General features: G+C 42.8%; 1 protein-coding gene across 2 annotated transcripts; it reads left to right on the top strand.

The window, feature by feature from the left end:
* Nucleotides 1-167: 167 nt before the first annotated feature.
* On the top strand, nucleotides 168-13,379 carry foxk1 (forkhead box K1). 2 transcript variants are annotated; one of them, XM_030093839.1, is made up of 10 exons: nucleotides 168-750; nucleotides 3,983-4,198; nucleotides 7,929-8,127; nucleotides 8,252-8,398; nucleotides 8,552-8,745; nucleotides 8,924-8,929; nucleotides 9,041-9,213; nucleotides 9,298-9,552; nucleotides 10,288-10,461; nucleotides 11,314-13,379. In XM_030093839.1, exons 1-10 carry the CDS (start codon nucleotides 305-307, stop codon nucleotides 11,550-11,552), a joined length of 2,049 nt encoding a protein of 682 aa, XP_029949699.1. In that variant the 5' UTR covers nucleotides 168-304; the 3' UTR covers nucleotides 11,553-13,379. The 2 variants fall into 2 exon arrangements, with proteins under 2 accessions (XP_029949699.1, XP_029949700.1); XM_030093840.1 differs by lacking the exon at nucleotides 8,924-8,929 and having other exon boundaries at nucleotides 169-750.
* The last annotated feature ends 3,672 nt before the right edge of the window (nucleotides 13,380-17,051 follow it).

The raw sequence follows: 17,051 nt of genomic DNA, 5'->3' as shown, positions 1-17,051 counted from the left end.
AATAGATGACAATAAACTGGCAAGGAAATGATAAGAAGTATATTATAAACATTTCATATTTTACTTTTTTGATGTAAAACGCGTCAAAAGCAACGACTATGAGTGTTATGTGGAACGGGAGGAACTTGAACGCAGCAGCGGTCCGGCTCCAGCGAGCTCCGGTCCTGTGCTTACACCGGACCGGATCTCCATGTTGTTCCGTCAGCTACGGAGTGAACAAGTGCCCCGGTCGAAAACTCTCACGTTGCAACTCTGTGTTTGAGAAGTGTGTGCGTGTGTGAGTGTGTTGACCCTCCGAGAGAAGATGGCAGACTACCGGGACGACACCGGGGCTCGAGCTTTGCTCGCTCTCCAGTCCGCGCCGTGCAGCCCGGTGCGCGTCGCCGTGACCTCGCACCCCTTCCACCAGCCCTCGCTCGCCCTCCTGGGTCCTCCGGTAATGGAAGCCCGCAGCGACGCTGGGATTCTCCCCGTGCGTCTCGCCTCCCCACGCTCGCAGGCCCTGGCCAGGCTCGAGGGCCGGGACTTTGAGTTTGTCATGCGCCAGAGGACAGTCACCATAGGCCGGAACTCGTCCCACGGCTCCGTGGACATCAACATGGGTCACTCTAGCTTCATTTCACGGCGACACCTGCAGGTCAGCTACGATGAGGCGGGTGGCTTCTCTCTCCGGTGCCTGGGCAAGAACGGCGTGTTCGTGGATGGGGTGTTCCAGCGGAGGGGTGCGCCGCCGCTGCCGCTGCCCAGAGAGTGAGTGCAGTAAGCTAGCTTAGCCGCCACCGACAGCCGGAGGCTGGATGTCCGTTCATGGGGCAATTCGAACACGTTGACCCTTCAGATTGACCATGCCTTGATGTCACGCTACATTTAAGACGTTTACTTACTAGACGACACATTGCGATTCGATATATTTACATATGTATTCGTATTTTGCCAACTGTGTCAGAAATGTACTGAGGAATGTGGTTAGCTAATGTTTTTGTCAATTTATCAGAGAATCAATTCATACTTTTGACTGAGACACAAAGTTTATCACAGGACCCTACCCGAGCAGCTCAGTGTGATTTGGATTAAAAACAAACAATTGTGACATTAGTTTTGTGTGCTATGTACAAAGTAAATATCACTGTCTTCACTTTAACCCATAAAAATACTAAATGATGTGAGAGATTACTTCACTGTTAGTCGCTCCGGGGTAGCTCATTGAATCCTCCCAGCTAGTTGTATTGGTTAGCAAACTTAGCTTCGTTGTCATTTGGCCTAGCTGAAGTAAGTTTGCAAGTCGTTTGTTAAAAATGGAGTTTGTTTAAATTCCATATAGCTCGCTGTTATTTAATCTCTTATTTAAAAAAATACTTTTTCACTGTATTTCATTTTAGCCGCTGCTTACTGTGCTATTCACGCAGTTTTCGTGTCTTTTAGCTGCAGTGCTAGCCGCCCATGAGCCTGTTACAACGTGTCAGCGGCACGTAAACATAAATGTAAACAAACGCACCCCAGAAGGCTCGTCTTACGAGTCGTGCGGGGAAGAGGTGTGTTTGTTTTCTGTCGTGAAACCTGAATCGACTTTTTGTTTAGTCAACCAGGGGACCGTGTATTGTTTGTTTTTTTGTTTTGTTTTTTTTTTACTTTACACTGTTGTTGCGCAATTAACTTGTTGAGACATACTGCCACATTATCTGAAAAATGAAAGTGTGCGTGCGTGCGTGCGTGTGTGTGTCAGTCAGTCAGTCAGTCAGTCGCTGCTGCAGTTGTCCCTGTATGTTGGTCACCGAACAGGAAGTGCAAACATGAATGACATCCTCCTTGCAGCAAGCAGCAGCACATGGAGTAAACACTAGCTTCCATCCAGGCCTGTGTTTGCATGTGCTGTTTTGCCCTTGGAGGTTTTCTCGGGATTACAAAGTTAGCAGAGAGAAACTGCGCCAAGTTAAATCCGTAAGAGAGCAATTAATAAGTGAGCTCAGCTCCGCTGGTTGTCATTCTGAAGTTTCTAATCGCATTTGGCTCTGCTTACTGTAAAAAACAAAAAAAATAAAACAGTCATTTCCAGATTGGTTTATTAACAAACCTTAAGTGCATCAGTTGATGTTGCTTCTAACTTCTGGAGCCACTGTAATTAAAACCAGTGTTTACTTTTTATTTTTAATTTAATCTTTAGTTTATATCTAGTGTTTTCTCATTTTACCATGCAGTTTCAATATCAAACATCACTACAGGAGATTTGTTTGTGTTGCTGGGGTCAGAAAGTGCTCACTAAACATTTACAATGTAAACGCATTGTTTGGCAGATGTGTTTTCTTTCACTCCACTAATCAATTATCATCTAAACGTTGCAGTTTCAGTGAAATCTGTATCATTTATTCAGAGTGGTGTCTTTTTTAGCTTTATTTACCAAACTGTTTGCATGGGGTTTGTTTGCTCTTCAGGCTCAAATTGACACATTTACTCAGTATAACACGATGTATAACACGACAGTATAACATGATGTTCGATGTTATCTTTCGTCAAAATCAGTTCTTTTAATGGTGACTTTCTCTTTGTGCTTCTGGTGTTCATGTGAAGCAGTCCAGCTGAAGCAAAAGCTCTTCACTATAAGCTGTGGAGCCTTTCAGCTCCCACCGAGTTGCTGTAGGCCTTTTTGTCCTCCCTCAGCAGTGCTCTTCTTCTGGGACACTTGGTTGTTGAGGATGGCCTGCTCTAGGCTGCGACAGCTGTGAACAGTGTGTTAAAAGAGACAGTGTTCAACTGACAGCTGCAGTTCTTCAAGACGCAAAGAAAATAGATGGAACATTTATTTTCTATATTTTTAATCACAGGCTGGCGTTTGTAGCATTGATATTTTCTTTTCATTAGCTCCTCTCTGTAGGGAGCTTGGAGTCTGTTGTTTGATATAGCGCAGCAACCCTAGAATTAGCAGGGCTTATTTTTGTTGCTCACAAACACAATCATTACAGTTGGGAAGAAATGACGGCCGCAGTCGCAAAGGTTGGAAGAAGAGTTGCAGAGAATAGTCAACACTTCTTGGGTGAATGTTCACTGCTGGGAAAATTTGGATTTATTTACATCAGCCTTGGAGAATTTCTGAAGTCTGTCACACATATAATTATGCTTTTGTGGGCTTGTTTAGGTTTGAACTAACTCAGACCTTTGACTGATCCCTGCTTTTTTGACGTGGTAAACTGTAAGGAGTAAGGAGTTGTAAGCTGCTGTAAGCAAAAGAGTAAAGGAAATGCAGGGTTGTCAGTTTTCTGTTAGATCTACACCAATGAGATTTTTCTTTTTATCCTGAGTAGGTGGTTAGATGTTGTTTACAGTACAAACAAATGATGAAGACAGGAGAAGAGACATGTCTTGATATTTCCCAATCAAAGCTTGTCGTTAAACAAATCTGTTAACTGTCTCTGATTTTTTTTTTTTTTTTCATTTGCTGTGTGATGCATGAAACAAACACTAGCACAACATTTAAACATGTTGTCATCCTGTTTTCCAGATTGTTGTGTAACATCTAGTATTACATTTTATTCTTGTCTAATTTAGCCAAACAAACTCTTTGGTTCATCGCCTATATGAATTTTTTTTTTTTTTCACCCACAGAGAGAGACGGGCACATACAGATTAAATTCACTCCCTTGAGTAGCTGAGAGTGACTTACTGAGTTACTAACCTCAAGCTCATGTCAGACTGTAGTAGGAAATCAAAGTATCCAGATTAAATCTAAAAAGAAACTGACTAAACATGCAAACTCCACGCACAACTTGAATCAAGAGCTATCTCACTATGAGGGAAGAGATGTAACCACAGCAACACCATAAACCTTAAATCATTTTTTGATTGTAGCTTTTACTCGCAGGAAGATTATTCATCTAACCTAAAAGAGTATCTGGAGTCTACGACGTGTTCACTCTTTCTGTGGAAAACAGTTCAAACTAACTGTCTCTGTTTTTGTCTTGATCTTCCTCCCTGTTGCGTTGCTCTCTAGGTGTGTGTTTCGCTTTCCGAGTACGGTGATCAAGATCCAGTTCACGTCACTCCTGGAGGTTGAGGAGCACAGGGAGAAAGAGCAGCCCTCTCCTCCCCCTCGTCAACTTCTGCCCCACATCTCCCCCCTCAAAATCAGCATTCCCACTCTGCAGCAGCATGAGGAGCACATCAGGGCTTTTGGCTCTCCACTGCCGTCTCCCACAGGCACCATCAGGTAACGGCCACTCCATTACACTTACACTGCATGAATGTAAAATTCGTTTGTCTGATAGGGTTGTAGGTGTTGTGGTTTCACATGAGTCTGTGGAACAGTTCTTGTAAACAAACGTTTTGGTCATGGTTTAAGTGCCTTTCCAAGGGTTTCCCACACTTTAATTAATCTTATAATTCAATTCAAAATGGCAAGTCTCAATAAATAATAAACTAGCTTTCTAGTTAACAAAATTTCATTACTCTATTAAGAAAGTAGACGTGGTTATTATAAAGAGACCCATTTCTTTTCTGCACCTTCAGCTCATATATTTTCTGATTTCATTTATGTATTTTTTTGTTGGTTATGACAGAAAAATTACATTTTTCTAAAGAATCTTAAAACTGAATATTCATTTAGATTTTTTTCCACTGTTTCATCAAATTGATGAAAACTTGAAAATTGTCATTCATTGGTCATAAACCTACAGAAATCGATTACTTTTCATTCCAAAGAACAAAGCACAATGATATAGAACGTTACAGAGAGGAAATGAAACTAAATCACTGAGTCCTTACTGGAACAGTAGGTGTTACAAGTAAAGAAAAGCATTTGCAGATAAACAAACGTCTCAAAGTTTTAAAGTTGGTCTCTTCTGTTTAAATGAAGTATGTCAAAGCAGAAAATCAGAATGAAAGCACATCTGATGAAAGTCATTTATAACAAAAGATATTGATCTCACTGACAAAAAATATTGCAGAGCACCTGTGTTTCAGTCTATTGCAAGTTGCTGAGTTATCTTTATGTTCATTGTGAAATGAGTCTGTGTATCAGGATCTGCAGGGTTTTCTTTTGAAGTGCACTGTAGTGATCACAGTGGGAGCACATGATTGCAAATCTCTTCTCCATGAATGTGTTCAGCTTGTGCCACTGTTTGGCGTTGCTGCGTGCGCCCTCTGGTGGTCCGTGCCTGCCCTTGCACCACACTTCCCCACCAATGTCAGCCGGTGTGTGCATGCCTTATATGGGATGGCTGCTGCTTCAAGGCGCGTGATTGGCTGCCGGGCAGATTGTTTGGCCTGTAGGCCATTTTTCCGTCCATTCGTGGTTTCCTTTTCGGAGCCCCCCCCCCCACCCCCCGTTCTCACCCCTCACCCCTCTTCGGCTCCGTTCTCCCGCACGTGGACACACAGCGCGAAGACACTCTTTCATACATCCCCGTGCTGCGTTCACTGTGGCCTTTTTCGGGCAGATAGTTGTGCCACCTTCCTCACCAGTACCCACATACAACAGAGGAGTATTGTGTAAAAGCACGTGCTCCCACTTAAAACACCAACAACGTCTCCTCGCATTGCTGACAGTCACTTTTCCTGTTTGGCAACTGAAATGAACTGTATGGGCTAACATTCCTCTTCTGCCAGCGTGCACTCTTGTACTGCGGGTCCATGTGCGCAGGCGGGGGGAGGGAGCGGGGGCTGTTGTTGTTGTAAGAGTGTTGTGGGGGGGGGGGGTGCAAAGATGACCCTTGATACCTCATGAAAGCACACATAATTTTGATGACGTTTTAGTCTGAGGCCTTGCACACAAGATGCTTTTTCTTTTCTTTTTTTTTCCTCTTCTTTTTTTTTTGTGTCCTTACCTTGCTGTTGAGTCACATTAGACATTTCTGTTGGTCTTCATTATTCTCTCAGCCCTTATCAAAACAAAGCCTGCAGCCCCGTTTCCTTCGCCAAACACTACAAACACACTCTCTGTGTGTTACTCTGTGTGTATCCGTCCCTCTGTGTTGCCAGAGGCAAATCAAAGCTCGCGGACTCTCCCAGAAACCATTGTTTACTTTACTAACAGAAGCAGGTGTGTGTTGTATAATAAGTTACTTGGATTTCCTTGTATTCTGTCTCTTGACAGCAGCAGATAAAGGCAAGTTAATAATTAACACACTTTTCAGTGGTTCAGCTCATTTTTGTGTAATGGGTGGTCGCTTTACCACAGAAAACATCAGAGGATTTCTTTGAATAATTAATGAAGTGGTGAAAGAGATCGTTTTAATTTTAAAAAAGTGTTTCATGTCGCTTTGCTACAACAAATGTGGAGTTCTGTTCAAACACTTTTGATATTTTCTGGTCTTTGCAAATAAACCATTGGGTATTGGTCATTTTGATGTCCAGTTCTGATGTTTTATTGCTCAGGTTGTCACTGTACCGCTTGTCTATACTGACACATGCATGGCTGGGCTCCTGTTATTAGGATTATATATTGAATCACTGTTTATCAACACTTATAATTATTGTCATTTTCACATTACAACTTTGTGACCGTGAAAGAAAAAAATCACCACTTCTCAGTCAAAAGACCAATCAAAAAAAATAAGACATGTTTGATGAAAAGCTGAGGCACACACACACACACTCAAAAATCCAGATAAGATAGTTCCACACTACTCAGGATGTGTTGTTGCAACAGTAATAACAGTCACAATAATGTGCAAGAACCACAAGGTCCAGGTTAAAGCCATAATTACACTAAGTACTCATAGCACACCTTCATGGTTCCATATAACTCACTTTTTCGATTTATGAGGCTGTTTCTATAAAAGTTGTGTAATTGCAAGCTTCATACTGTTTCTTCTGCCATTCTTTGCCATTATACACATCTTTTACTTTCCTCCTTCAACAGGAGCAGATGCATGCGTTAAAAACCTTTACCAATAAATGCTTACTGAAAAAGTAGCCGCGTAAAAGTGAACAGTCGTCTTGTGAAGAACGTTTTTTTTCTGTGCGCTGACAGCTTCACAACTTTCTCTTTCAAAAAGGTGTGCATGCACAATGTTTTACTGCACTGCTAATGTGCTTTGCCCTCCAATGTTTCTGTCTTTTATGTTTATCACACTGGAATGCGGTCTGTTAGGTAGTATTAAACAATTTAGAAATTCTTACTAGGAAGGGATTCAGGGATGTAGAGTAAAAGCAAATGTGTCTCAAACACATGCACAAACTTGTAAAAGTGAGGCGATTGGCTGAAAATATAACTGAGAAATGTTGGATCCGCCTTCCAGTATTAAGCCTGCTTGATAAAATCCTAGAAGAGTGTTTGTTGTGACGTATCAGTTTTACCACTGTTTTCAAAATGACTACACTTGTAATTTTGTCAGTGTATTTGGTGAAAGGGTTAATAAAACGTTTGCCTTTTCAGTGTTCTTTGTTTTGATAGATTTCTGACTCAGTCATTGGCTGGTTAGTGGAGCCCACCTCCGCTTTTCTTGGAACTATTATCAGAAAAAGATTTTACAGCACTGCCATCTAATGGTCAAAGTTAGAAACACCTTCTGAAGGAGAGATGCATGTTTTCCATGCTTCTGTTATTGACTGCTTGGAATATCCTGAAGTGTGTGTGTGTGTGTGTGTGTTTGTTTGTTTTTAATAGCATTATGTCACCTTTCTACCATCTTTATGATGGATTGAATTGGTTCTCTTTATGTATTTTATTAATTAAAAACAGGCGTTTTTGTGATGTGCTGTGTTTTACTCATCAAGAAGGTTACCAGACACTACAGTCCAACACAGTGTGACTTTGATTCATTGTCGCCTTCAGTGTTTGTGAGTTAATTCCGGCGATAAATGTCAGTGTAGACAAAATGCAGCAGGTTGCTGTTCATCCATAGAGTCTCTGTAGCAACACTGTTGCCAGTTTTACCCATTTATTTAGAGCACGAATTACACGGGCAGCCTGTAACACCCTCTCCTCTCTCCGCCAGTGTTCCTAACTCCTGTCCAGCCAGTCCCCGAGGGGCAGGATCATCAGGGTATCGCTATGGACGCAACGTGACCTCCGACCTCCAGTTAGCAGCTGAATATGCTGCCAAGGCCGTTTCTGAGCAGAGACGGAGTATTGCTGAGCAGAGAGGTGGGGGGAGTGAGCAGCGAGGGGAGTCAGCAGGAGGAGACAGCCCCAAGGTGAGCACCGGGAGCACACACACTTTTCAAAACATGCCTACCTCAAAGGAAACCACGTGCTTTAAATACGGTTTTGAGATGTGTGTTTTCAGTTGTCTTTTTCTCTCTTTTTATTTTTGCCTAGGATGAGTCCAAGCCTCCTTATTCATATGCACAGTTGATCGTCCAGGCCATTTCTTCAGCCCCGGACAAGCAACTGACTCTCAGCGGCATCTACGCCCACATCACCAAACACTACCCCTACTATCGCACTGCAGACAAGGGCTGGCAGGTGAAGACCTGTTTCTTTACTGGTTTTTTGTCTGCTAGAAGATTTGATATTTATATTCTCTTTGAGCTTTAGGTTTCACGGAACACTAAACCTCAGTAAAATATTCTGTTGGTATTATTATTGTTATTAACATGGTTTTTCCACTTTCCTCAGAACTCAATCAGACACAATCTGTCTCTGAACCGCTACTTTGTGAAAGTGGCCCGCTCTCAGGACGAGCCGGGGAAGGGAAGCTTTTGGCGTGTGGATTCGGCCTCAGAGACCAAGCTGGTAGAGCAAGCCTTCAGGAAAAGACGGCAGAGAGGGGTGGCTTGCTTCAGGACTCCATTTGGACCACTATCCTCAAGGTAGGACCTTGGACTAGTCACCTTGTGTACACACACACACACACACACACACACACACACACACACACACACACACACACACACACACACACACACACACACACACACACAAACTGTGACTCTTTTAACCCTCACCCCGTCTGTCTGCTTCTACTCCTGCTCTCATTCGATTGGACAGAACAAAGTAAGTCTGACTTTGAGCCAGCACCGAGGAGCTCTGAATGCTGCTCTCAGCCTGTTTTTCGCTTCTGCTTTGTCTTTCTCTTCCACTTATTCTGTGGCTTCCGTCCTCCAGGAGCGCCCCTGCCTCCCCGACCCACCAGGGACTTCTCTCCCCTCCATCCAGCGGGCTGCAGACTCCTGAATGTCTGAGCAGAGAGGGCTCCCCGATCCCCCACGACCACCACGAGCAGCTGGCGCACAAACTGGCATCAGTACCTGAGTACAGGTATTCTCAGAGCGCCCCAGGTGAGCGCCAGCCACGACTCACAAACACGGAGGAGAGGCTGAAGTCGAAGCCGGTGTAAACCGCGGCTCGATCTCCCCACACAGGATCTCCAGTCAGCGTTCAGCCCGTCATCATGGCCGCTCCCCCTCACCCCACAGTAATGCCCTCGGGCTCCGGGAAAGCCCTCGCTTTGGTTCCTGGCGGCGGCGGCGGCCAAGTCCAGCCCATCCATGTCCTCCAGCACCCCCCTCAGTCCTCCATCACCATGGTGCGCGTGGTGACCAGCGCACCCTCCAACCCCGCCAACGGGTACAGCTCCCCCGCTGTCGGAGGAGCGGAGGGCAGCAGCGAAGTCAGAGGTACAGCCGGGGGAGTCTATTTTAGCAGAGCTGTTTCTGTATGATGCAATTCTTTGTAATGTGAGATGGAAATAAGTTTTGGTGCTCATTTGCAGGCTTGAGTAGTTCATGCTGCTGCAGATTTGTCTTTATCCTCCATATCAGAGCTGTGAGGCATTTATTGCCGTGTTGCTAAGATTTCTCAGACGTTTCTCAAACCTGCTGCAGTTTTTGTCTTGTGTCATTAGAAGTTGCTTCACGTAAGGTACACTCGTGAAGCGTGTGGCGGTGTGTGTCCTGAGAGACTGAAGGACTGCCAGGTCTCGACTACAGCTGCTTAAATTGATAACTTTTGTCTAAAAGGTTTAAGTTTCAAAGTCGGGTTACAGTTTTGAAGAGACACTGTTTTGTGGATCCTCAAATAACTGTTTTGCTTGTGACGGTGGCAAATAACAGCATGAAAAGCTTTTGTGTAGCACAATTCTGAAAGCAGAGAGAACAAGAAGCTCTCATAGTTTTTCATGTTTAACTGTCGAGAGGCGTTTTAAGGGGTGTGTTTTCTCATCATTGCCCCTCATTTCTCCTGGATAAATAACCATTCAAGTTGAGTTTTATTCAGAATGTTGACAGATTTTCATATCGAAATGTAAAATTTGAGAGCTGAGCTGTGCTTGTTGACATGTTAAGCGGGTCGTTGCGATCAGCGCGCCTCACCTCTCAGTCTCGCTGTGCTCTCTCTGCCTGTGTTCCTGTCAGAAGCTCAGCTGAACAGAGAGCGAGTCATCCAGACCGTGGACAGCGCGGTGCAGGGCGTGGACGGACGTAACCTGACCCCAGGTTTACATCAACTCCCTGTTCGGGCCGTTACCCAAAATGGCAAACACACCATTGCTGCTGTTGCCACGGCAACCAGCTTTGCTAACGCATCCGGTAAGATTTTTTTGCCCTTTTGATGTCGTCTCCCGTCAAGCAGAACTCAGGAGCGTTGCCTTGTTGATCCACTCGTGAGCTGAGTGCAGACCATCCTGAATGCTAGATATTGGGGCCCTTGTTAATACAGTCATTATGTAAGCATCTGTTAATGCGATTACCATTCTTAAAATGATTTTTAATGAGAAGCTGTTCAAATTTCTGTATTTTTATGACTGACACTTGAACCTTTTTGTTTTTTCTAACATAATTTTGCTGCAAAACTCAGAAAACTAAAATACTTTTGAATATTACAAACATTACGGCTGACATTATAAATGATGTTTCCTAACCGCAATCCAATATGCATCACCTTGCATCGCAGTTAATTCGAGATCCAGATTTGTTGTGAATGTTTGTCACAGGTGTGGCACTTTTTGTTTGTTTTTGGGGTTTTTTCTTCCTCCTTTTGTGTCTCTGGCTCTCGCCTGTTTCCACTATTTATGAAGTAATATTGAATTAATTAAGTGAAATGTGATCTGCTGTCAACAACGAGCGGATTCGCTGTGCAGTTTGTGTGGGAACGTCCCGTCCGCCTCGATCTTCTCTCTGTAGATTGCTGCTGCTTCTGTCACAGACCTGCTGCTGTCTGCAGAGCGCGGCAGCCGAACATTTCTGTGATGGGTTTGAAATGGGCTGAGTTGTTTGTGGTGGAAACGTGAACATTGCCACTGTCTTGCTACAACTTCAGTACATGCACACGTGATAATCCGTATCAGAGCATCTCCCAAATAAGAGCATTTTTCTCCTTGAACTTGATCATTTGGGGACAGCCCATGTTAAGAAGTGTGTGTGTTCTCCTCTCCTGTGCAGGTCTCAGCAGCCCCCTGCAGATCTTGGCCGCTCAGGCCTCCAGCTCCCCTCCAGTGCTGGTCAGCAGGCAGCCCAGTGCAGAAGCTCCAGCCGTGCAGGCAGGAGAGCCTCAGGCCAAGCGGCCAAAGATGGAGGACGGCGGGGTGACTGATTCGGCTCAGCATCAAGTCCTGCCCACGCAGCAGCAGCAGCCTGTCATTGTTGCCATGACAACACAAACCCATGACCCCAGACAGTAAAACCCAGGGCTTCCTGGCAGGTACCTGATGGACAGCCTCTGTATCATCTCCATAACGCTTCGCCTTCTATATTCATTTGAAATGACTGCAGCGGCGTGCGAGGCAGCCTCTCACAAGGGAATTCAACTGTAAAGAACACACGCTTTGGTTAAAGTTAGATAAAAACTTCAAAATCTTCTTTTCCGAAAAGGCAAATGAACTTAAAGGAGTCTTTTCTGTCCCGACTTAATCTGTCGTCATTCACAGACCAACACGGATCTCGTTCTTATTATGCACATTAATATGATTTCAGCTCGACCTCTGCCGTGTGGATGCTCAGTAATAACTCGGATCCGGCGTTCCGTGCTGTTGACGGGTAACGTCCATCACTGTTTATCAGTCTCAGGCCAAAGAACTTTCCTCCAGCACGCATCCGATCCCGGTCGCTGCCTGATTCAAAAATCCAACAGTGTGTGTTCAGAGACGCGAAGCTGTTGGTATGTGGTGCAGTTTCAGAGAGGCCGCTGTGGCTGGATCTGCATTCCCTCGGACCGGGTGTAATGCGACCCGCGAGACTGTTGAGAATATGATTGTACTCTTCATTAAGCTGTCAGGTGAGGCAGAAGACCTTAAGGAGGTTGTCTCAGGAGAAGAAAAGACCGACGTTAACACTGAGGCTGAATGCGAGACGTCTCTTCTTCTTGGCAAAGCACAAAAAAGAAAATGTTCTTTTTCTGTGAGGAAATCCAGGGACGATGAACCAGCAGTTTGCAGTTCTGGCTGGCTTCATTCAGCTCAGTGTGGTTTCTAAACAGATCTGGCTGATTGGAGGACAGACGAGGGCGAAAAAAAGAGGCAACTATTTGGAGTTGATTGAAGTGGAGCTAACCTAATGTAGACAAACTGATTGTTTTAATTTTGTTTTCTTGTTTCAGTAGTGGTAAATGGACGGATGAAACAAGCCTGTGCGTGCAGTTTTGTTTGTATTCGCACAGAAAGAGAAAAGCATTATTGGTAATAATCCTTAAAGCCTTAAATATTTCTACCATATTTTTTGTTTGTCGTTTTATTTTAACCTTTAGGCGGCTTCACCATTTTAGATTAACATAGCGCTTTAACAGCATGCGATCGGCAACACTACAGCGGTGACACTTCAGTCGAACTATATCAGTCTTTCTATTCAGGGGAAGGGCGGGACCAACACACGACCACACAATCTCTCCTGCTCTCTTCATTTCCTTTCACTCTACGGTACCTTCAATATCCTCTCTCTTTCGCTCTTCTCGGTTTTCCACTGTTTTACTTCCATATTTCCCTTAAATTCCTTTAGCTCTTTTTCTTTTTTTTGTTTCTTCCTCTCGCTCTCCCTCTCCTCATCCTAACCGAGTTGTCTTTGCCGTCTCCTCCGAGGCACAGAGCTGCTGGCACGTCCTGTCACAGACGCCGCCTTAATTAGATCTCCTTTAGCACTTTTCTCCCCAGCTCTGCCTTTAGCTTTTCCTCCCTTTTTTTCTTCTTCTTGTTGTTTTAGTTTTTTTTTAAAGCTAGCATTCAGGCACACAAAATTCTGTGATTGTTGTTGCACATTATAAAAAAACAAAAAGAAAACAAGTTTAAAAAAAAATGCGTAATGATTGTATGCTGCTCTTTCTGCTAAATGACAAAGCTATTTAGAAGGTATTTTTTCCTATTTTGGCAAAAAAAGAAAAAAATATTTTGCTATATGTACAAACAGCTGTCATCAATACATAAAACATTCTGGAAATAGAAAATAGAGAAGTATATGTATTTTTAAATGTTTTTGTGATTTGTTAAAATGTGTAGCACAAATTAAAATTCCTCATTGACATAAATTGTCTTTGATTTCTCCTGTGTTGATTACAAGGATTTTCTTTTCAGTGGTTTTCAAACCGTTCGGCCAGCATTCCCCTTCAGGGCGCCTGAGAGCCCAGTTCTTCTTCTGATCCTGAAAAATCTGGGTACCATCAAGAAATGAGACCGGAAGTATAACGGTTATTTTCTGAAAACCGTTTTATTGCTGAATATGTTAGTGATGAACTAAAAGTGTAAAATCAGCTTCAGTTTATAAATGTGACCAATCAAATTTCAGATTTGAAGTTTAACTTGCACAAGACAAATGGCTCTCAGCAACCAGTTAACTATTTTGTGAAAATGAATAGGAAATCAGGTTTTCAACAATGAGCTATCTGCTGTGAGAAAACATACATGACAACAGGTGAACCAGACACTTTCACACTTATGGCCAATTGAGCAGAAACAAATAGCCTCACATGCAGGATTTTGCGAGGTGGCAAAGGGAGAAACTGACAAACTCCACACAGAAAGCACCTAAACTCAGATGAGGCGAGAACGCTCTCTGTCCATGTTTCTGTTGAGAAACCAACGTGAAGTGTTCAACAGTCTTTAAACCAACGTTTGTCACAGTATAAATAACGACATGCAAGAAATCTGTGTCGTACAAACCTCAAAACGCACCAAAGTCGAATGCTATTGCAGACGAACAGATAAGAATATTGGGAGTGAAACTGATCCGGTGCAGATAAAACAGTTGCTAATTGAAAATTTAGATCCACGTAATCACAACCACCCAAACCTGCGTTGTAATAGATGTGCTCCTTTAGTGAGTCATTAGGTTGACTACTGAATTTGCAGCAGCATGTTTATGCGTCATACTTGATTGATTGTTGTGACAGGTGTGTAAAAATCAGTCAACTTGCTGAGGAAGCAGCGACAGCAGCGCATGTATACAGGAGCTGACCACTCTTGGGTTTCTGAAAACCTGCATGCTGGTTCTTTCCAGCAGGAATTAGCAGACAGGTTTGTGATATGATTAACCTTTTTTGACTTTATATATTCAGCCTAAAGCCCCTCTCAGGTAAAGTGAAAATATGTCCTTAGCTGTGGGATTTCACATCCATCCCTGAGCACCATAATTCAGCTGTTTTGGGTGGCACAGCCATTCCCCGACATGAAGAATTTCAACGTGTCACGTGATGTAATGAAACCTAATTGTTTATTATTGCAGCATCTTCAATGGAGCTGGCGATTTCAGACATGCCATCACAGGACAGTGTCCCTCAGGAGCTTGAATCGATAACTGTCTATTGATCATCATCTAAACAGGAAGGAAGAAGTTGCTATTGTTGTAATTACAATCTTGTCCAGCAGGTGGCGGTGGTGCAAACTTTCTACAGAAGAAGAAAGAAAGAGGAAGTTGATATATAGACCATTGACTGTTTATAAAGAGGTGTAGACATAGATGTTTGTTGTCAGAGATATGTAGCTATATCATGTAGCGGATGTAGGCAGCCAGGCCACGCTGTTCCACGAACCTCCTCGTCACCCACTGCTTCCAATTCCAGACTGACTGACGACACTCAGTCCACAAGTCCATGATGAAATATTTCAATAATACCTTTAACAGATAAAACTTTACTTTCACACTCTCCTCCCCTCTGCGACGCGCCGGCCATCGTCGAGTTTGAGTGGTTTTATAAATCGAATTATTTCTGGGCTTACACACACTTTCCGTATGGATCCTGCACAATGTTATATAAATACTGGTTCTTAACTGCCAGTTGCTCCCAATAATATAAAAAGCTCCCACATGTTGATAACAAAGATTGAACACCAAGCCAACAAGTCCTTACTGCATTCAATAGTCTCCATGTTTTGGATGGAATGAGAACAAATCTCTTTTTTTTGTTTGTTTGTTTTTTTTTTTTAGAATCAATCGATTAGATTTCTGAGTAGACGATACAAGATTTAAGCATAACTGTGCTGGACACCATCCTAGATTCAACAGAAGATGCATTTCAATTCCAGGTGTTAAGTGAGCCTTGAAGAAGTTTTTATTATTATTTCAACTGACTGATCATAACAGTTCATTAAAAAAAAAAAAATGAAAAAGGTTTGATGAATCTGTCCACTGTGGCTGTAGAAACCAGTTCCAATTATTAACATTTTTTCTTTGTGCTCGTTGATGAACATTCAAGTAAAATCTTTATCATTCTGTCTGTTTACATCAAAAACACTACTTCATGAGAACCTGGGTGCATTTACAGAGATGAGATATTAAGAGGTGCGAGAAGACACCTGCAGCTTGGAAGCAAAAAAAACTGACAATACAGAAAAACTGGTCAAATATGAACAACCGGCACTGCCACGGGTGGTGTAAGGGATCGTCGGTGTGGAATCAGAACACATGAATGCTGTAATGTGCACTTTGAGGAACATTTAAATACTACAATGGGAACTTTTACTTATTTTTTGTCTGAAATCTGGATGAAAGAATCCAGAGCAGGGGTGTGAAAAGTGAGGGCGAGAAGTTGGCGATTTTAACAATCTGAGAGTGGCCATAAGAAAATGTATAGTGTTGTCTGTTCCAAGTATTCAAGAATAACTTTAACTGGGATAATCATGGCCTCCGATTGCTGGGAAATGTGTGATTACAAGAAATATTCTAACAAATGTAAAAAAAAAAAAAAAATTGTTTTGTTATTCCCAAAAATTCCTTTTGTAACAAATTTCAATTATGTAAATGTTTCCCTTTGAAATAAATGAAAGTAAAATTAACTTTTCCATTTTTTATAATGTTCTTCAAGATGAACCTGGACTTCTTTTTTTCTATAAAGAATGTAACTGTTCCCCTGTTGAAACTGTTTTCATTCAGACTTCACTTTCTCCACATAGAGAGAGAGAAAAAAAAGAGTCAATTTTAGTTGAGCCGGGCCAGTAACACAACAGCATAAAAACATGGAAACTCCAAATTGGTGTTTGTTTTTGTGCAAAAAAGTACAAGTACATACTTTTGATCTACTACGTCACTACTAGCTTTCTCTGCTGGTTTCTGATCTCTCTCAGGGGTGTCAGTGTGTCCTGATATTGCGTTACTGCAGCTATTCCCACTGAAGTGGTGCAAAGTAAGGAACGGAAGGAATTACATTTTATCTGAAAGTTGCAGTTAATGGTCTTTTCATGGGAATTCAGGTGTACTGTACATTTGACATCGTGCCTCAACTGATTGTTTCTGATCTGGTACACCACTGGTGACTACATACCAAAACGTTTTTTTTGTGTAAAAGATGCATTTCTTCACTGCACAAGTCGTACATTCCTGCTTATAGAACTGAAAAAAGTACATCGTTTAGAAAAACAAATAAACAAACTTTCTCTCATTTCAGAAAACACTGATTACTTTTGTCTTTCCCATCAGTTTTGGTGTTTGCTGACTGAACACATCAGGAAGCAAACACGACAGAGGAACCCCAATGCAATTTCTTTTTGAAAGCCCAACAATATGTAACAATGTGAAATATTTACAATCAGCTATTTACAGAGCGTTTCACACACAGCAGAACTGTGCATGTGAAACTCAGCTCCTCCACTGAGAGTACAAAGCTTTTTTTTTTCTCCCCCCCAGTGGAGTTAGGGGTCCCGTGGGACAGCTTGGCTGTATGTATAGAAACACTTGAGCTTGCGCCTCTGTTGTTATGTCCA

The sequence above is a fragment of the Salarias fasciatus genome, chromosome 6, assembly GCF_902148845.1.
Source record: "Salarias fasciatus chromosome 6, fSalaFa1.1, whole genome shotgun sequence".
In the NCBI taxonomy this organism is placed as follows: Eukaryota; Metazoa; Chordata; class Actinopteri; order Blenniiformes; family Blenniidae; genus Salarias; species Salarias fasciatus.
Note: the sequence above shows the minus strand (reverse complement) of the source record. Positions and strands in the feature narration are given on the sequence as shown.